The sequence below is a fragment of the Condylura cristata genome, unplaced genomic scaffold (assembly GCF_000260355.1).
Source record: "Condylura cristata isolate star-nosed mole 26May11 unplaced genomic scaffold, ConCri1.0 scaffold00031, whole genome shotgun sequence".
NCBI classification, from domain to species: Eukaryota; Metazoa; Chordata; class Mammalia; order Eulipotyphla; family Talpidae; genus Condylura; species Condylura cristata.
Genome location: NW_004567132.1, coordinates 25,302,693 through 25,307,854, shown reverse-complemented (window position 1 = coordinate 25,307,854; position 5,162 = coordinate 25,302,693). Strand labels below are relative to the sequence as shown.

The window sequence follows — 5,162 nt, the reverse complement described above, 5'->3', positions numbered from 1 at the left end:
GATTCCAGGTTGTCCCTTTGTGAGCATCTTAGAAGCTGGGGCACAGAATCCTTGTTGGCTTCTTACCGCTGCTTTGTCTGTTATGTGCTCTGAATTAAAGGTATTTATTTCCATGTTTTAAGAACCAAGGCCTTGAGGTAAACAGCCTTGTTTAATCTAGCATAAAAACTAGTTACTCTTCTTACCCTTTCTCTCTGTTTGATGGTGTGCAACTGTTTCCATTTCTTCATGCTATGTGAGGACCACATTGTGGCGTGTGGGATCTTACCTGGCAGTGATGGACAGGTGCCACCCAGCCTTCTGTACACCTGGCCCCAAAGCATGCAAGCATCCCCAGAATTTGTGCAATTGCTTCTGCTCTCCTGCCTGCCTTACTACAGGGCGGATGTCTTTGTGGTTACATTGAGAATCACCACCTTTTGAGAAAAATATCACTGGGGTCACAGAGCCTCCTTGGTGGGTTTGACATCCCCCCTTGGCATCCCCCCTCTCTTCTCTGTCATGCTATGTGCAAAAGAACTGCCACCCCCATGGCTGACACTCTTCTTAGCTGCAAGACTGGCAGACCTCCATGCCAGCTGCAGCTCGCTTCCAGGAGACTAAGTGGGGACTATTCTATTTTCAAACATTGCATCCCAGAATCTGACCCTCATCCTACTCAGGGGTCTGATCCCCAAGATCCAGATGTCTGCAAATTGGCTGGGGTTCTACTCCAATGGGGTTGTACTCCACCAACAAGATATATTTCCCTAACTAATCCTCTCCATCACATCCCCTGCCTGTACTTCAGAGCCAGCAAGGTCATTGACCACCCTGCAGTGGGAGCAGAGACAAAGCAGAATAGGGTACTGCTCTCGGGAATGATGATTGTCACAGCGGGGGCCTGGCTGGACCTGGCTACTTCTTGTCACTCTCAATCATGTGAATTGAGAGATAGTCAGCTGTCTACACAGGCAGGCACACATGCACACGCAAACACATGCCTGCACACATCTGTATGCCAGAGAATGCCCTCCTGCGTACGTTGATCATAATCGTCTTTTCAAAGAGATTTCCCTCCCCAATCTCCCTCACCTCCCATTTGAAAATGCACATGTCCCATGTATAGTCCTCAACAGTACAGACACCACATGTATGTCAGTCTTGCTAGTAATTACAAAAATTGAGAAACTGCTTGAATGTCTATTAATAGGAAAACTAAAATATGGAACACACATGTAAAATGCACCCATCTACAAGAGCCACGAGTGCTGACATGAAAAGCTGTCCTTCTGGTAGATAAGAAAAGTGATTTACAAAACGATATACATAGTATAACTGCATGTGTCTGCGACACGTATAAACCCTTGCGCACAGCTCCCTCGGAAGGGCACGCAAGTGTGACAGTGGTTAGCTCTAAAGAATGGGTAACGAGGCAGGCAGCTTTCCCTATATTCTCTATTATTCTCATAGTATCTAAAGTTTTTTGAGAAAGTGTTACTCATTTAAAATAAAATATATTTTAAGAACCACTTCTAAAAATAAAATGCTAAATATTCCATCTTAGAACAAGTACTTCGAGAGTGCTTGAAGGTGGGAGGGCATTAAATTCAAAGTAGTAATAATAAAAATTCCATCCAACACTTAAGTTCAAGCCTCATGGTCAGGGTGCAACTCCTCAAACACAGCTCAGCTGGTGTGATGTGATGGTGAAGTGGCAGGTGGTATGGGGCGCAATCCTCACCTAGGAGACTCCAGGTGGGACAGGCACCTGGAACAGATAATACCATGTGACTCTAGAATCAAGCAGCAACATGATACACCCACAACGATTCAAAGATGCACCCACTGGGATGTTTTCAGGACAGCAATAGGCATAAAGGAAAGGGATGTGTGTACCAGAGTCACAGAGGAAAAACTGTCTCTACTCAGTGTCTACACAGGTTCTTCTATGGCAGCCAGAGCCGTGAATACAGAGAAATGAGTTCCCACAGCACCAGAGTGGGCCTCTGGGTTAACAGAATGGCACCCAGGCAAAGGGAATGCTAGGCAGAAGGAACCCGGAGTTTAGATAGCCTCAAGCCTTGCATGGATGCAGGCTGGAGCACAGACAGGAGCAGCAGCACAGGGTGGACAGAGCCTGGGAGAAGCCAACACACAAAGCCTCTGAGCCACGCTAGAGCCAAGCTTCCCGTCTGGTCCTGCTGGCCTAAGGGGCACGCAGGAGTGACAGCTCAGAATAAGGACCAGAGCAGGAGAGCCGAAGACTGGGTCATAAGGGAGACGTGTGGATGTTGTTGCAAGGTCCCCCCAAAATAATGAGGCCATGTGGTCAGGTTTAGCCACTAGGAGCAAGCCCGGAAACATGCAGTCAGCAGAGGTTAGCCTGTCCCATGCCTGGGTTGGGTCTCTGTGGCCCCACTGAAGTGTTCTCAGTTACCTCTGAAGATTCTTCTTGGGTGAACGCCCCACACTGTCCTGGGTCCCAAGAAGTGGGCAAGTCACCTACTCTTCCTTCTCAGCCCTCACGCCCATTTTGCAGGTGAAAAGCAAGGTGACGATGCTGGACGCGGTCTGAGTGAAGGCAAAGAAGGTAGACATTTCCCTTCTCCTTTTCCTTTTCCTTCCCACTATCACCCTCGCTTCTTGAAATCTCGGATCTCTCTTTACCCTCTGTCTCTGTCACTCCTGGGAGACTTTTCCAGGGGTCATTTCCAAGTCTGTTTCCTTCCTCAAACCCACACTTCTCAGTTGCCCCCACAGCCCTGCAAAGCTGCTGGGCCACCACTCATGGCCCCCAATCCCCTCCACTCTAGAATGGAAGGTGAAAACCGCAGAAAGTAGGGCGAGTGTTTGATGTGACATCACATCCTCAAAAAATCGCTGAGAGACCTCACACCGATCTCTGCGATCTCTGCGATCTCTGCGCCCAGGCCGCCAAGGGCCCAACTTCCCCGTTCCTGGTCCCGCCGACTCCTGAGCCCAGAGCGCCTCCGCTGGCTTCGGAGCTGCAGCTGAAATGCCCCCTGCCCTTCTCCCCCGGGAGTGCGCCCTGGCCTCCCCGGTGACCACCCTGCTCCTGCCGCTGGCCCTGCTGCTCCGTGAGTTAGCCCTTCTCTGGGAAGGTAGAGGGGGTGCTTAGGGGGTCGCGGCCCTCCCGGCTCGGTCTCACTGCCTGGCCCTCCTCAGACGCAGCTAGAGTATACTCTGATACCAACGCGTTTCGAATAAGGGAACGGAAACTGCCCCGGCAGCTGAATGAGAGCATGGAGCTGAGCTGCGAAGTGCTGCTGCCCACCCAGAGCGGATGTTCTTGGCTATTCCAGAGGCGGGAAGGCCCTCCCCTCTTCCTAGTCTACTTATCCAGCTCCCGGAACAAGGTGGCTGACAGTTTGACTTCCAAGATAAAGGGCAAGAAAGAAGCCCCCTCCCAATACTCCCTCACCCTGAACCACTTCCAGGAGCATGACCAGGGCTACTACTTCTGCACGGTCACGCACAACTGGGCCATACACTTCAGCAGCGTCGTGTCAGTTTTCCTGCCAGGTGCGGGCACCCCGGGCACGCGGTGTGGTATCTCTGGGTGTGAGATTTGGGGCTCACCTCAAACGTGTTCCCACGGGCACTCGCGGCTTTCCAGTCTCAGCGCCCCCTCTCCCGGGATACTTGGATAACTGTTAGCCTTTCCCAGGCTTGTGTGGCCCTGGGCAAATTACTTAAATTCCCCAAGCCTCGTTGTTCACTCATCAGTAAAATGTGGACACCAACCCAAGCTCACAAGCTTGCTGGTTGAGCCCGGGAGAAGGGCTGGATGGAGGAGAGATGGCTTCTGCTTTGGGGGTGGGGGAGGCGCGGATGCGCTCTGCGGAGCCCAGGACGCTCGCAGCTGGCTCTGGCGCCCGCCTCTAAAAGGCCAGGCGGTGCCGGCTCCATCGCCCCTGCCCGCACGCAGAGTTCGCACCCGCAATGGAAAACTCAGGAGCCGCGGCTCCCGCAAAGGCGCGCGCATCGCCGGGTCCAGTCCCCAACCACGCTTGGATGTTGCTCCCGCAGCTAAGACCACCACGGCGCCGCCGCCTCCGCAGCCCACCAACGCGTCTCAACGCGTGACTCTGAGCCCAGCGGAGTGCCGGCCGTCTGCGGGGAGCGATGGTGAGGCACGCGGCGTCCGGATCCGGGAGGCCTGGGCGGTGGAGACCTGGGGAGAGCCCCTGCGGGGGGCGGGGGCACCTCTAATATGGAGATTGAGCGGAGGGCTCTCCTAGGGTGGGGAACCTAAGTCCCGAGCCTGGAGACCTGATGGGGCTGGCGGGAGAGGGTGAGGGGATCACCCTTCAGCTGCTAAATGGTGGTGTCTGGGGTGTCATCAGTGATTACAAAGAGACTGGACTTCTCCTGTAATATCTACGTCTGGGCGCCCCTGGCTGGGACCTGCTCACTCCTCCTCCTGTCACTGATCACCGTTCTCATCTACAACCACAGTAAGTCCTAGGGAATCGGGGTGCCATCTGCCCCGCGACTGTCCTTTGAGCTGCTGGCTCCTGACAGCAGCATTGGGGAGGTGGGGTTGAAATTTCTGGGACTCTGAGCTGTAGGGCAGGTCCAGGCACAGCACATTTCTATCCAAGAGCTAGAAGTGGAGAAGTCCTCCTTGGCCTCTTTCCACTCTCTAGGAGGTTGTTAAGAGGACAGCGCCCTATGTCAGGAGCTGCAGCTGAGGAAGCAAGCACACAGGTCCCGTGTTACCACAGAGGGGGCCATCCTGAGCCTGGGAACATTGCCACAGGGTGAAGGGTTGGGAACCACCAAGGGTGAGAGTCATTCTTGGCTCCTTCTGGGAGACCCTGCTTGGGGTATTATGCAGGAGGCTGTACTCACCCCTCATCCACGCATGTCTGTACTTGCAATGTTTCTTAAATTGATGAGAATGGAAAAGAAGCCTTCAGCTGGGTCCTCAAGAGCTATAATCCTAAAGAAATAGGGAAGGGTGGGAAATCCTATGCTGGGACTATAGGGGGGTTGGAGACAGTCAATTTACCCCCTCCCCCTTTTTTTTCCTTATTCAGGGAATCGAAAACGTGTTTGCAAATGTCCCAGGTGAGCCTCTTATAACCCCTGGGCACAGTTCCTGGCTTCCCCAGGAACAAATGTTGGGGACCTTCCCCAGAGAGAGAAAATGGCAG

At 53.3% G+C, this 5,162-nt stretch overlaps 1 protein-coding gene across 1 annotated transcript in view; it reads left to right on the top strand.

Annotated features, from left to right (window-relative positions):
- Window positions 1-2,998: 2,998 nt before the first annotated feature.
- Window positions 2,999-5,162, top strand: part of CD8A (CD8a molecule) — a 4,798-nt gene continuing 2,634 nt past the window's right edge. Inside the window, exons 1-5 of the mRNA XM_004691383.1 lie at window positions 2,999-3,080; window positions 3,169-3,525; window positions 3,730-4,131; window positions 4,350-4,460; window positions 5,046-5,076. Of these exons, the coding sequence (XP_004691440.1) occupies window positions 2,999-3,080; window positions 3,169-3,525; window positions 3,730-4,131; window positions 4,350-4,460; window positions 5,046-5,076 (983 nt within the window). The remainder of the gene's footprint in view (window positions 3,081-3,168; window positions 3,526-3,729; window positions 4,132-4,349; window positions 4,461-5,045; window positions 5,077-5,162) is intronic.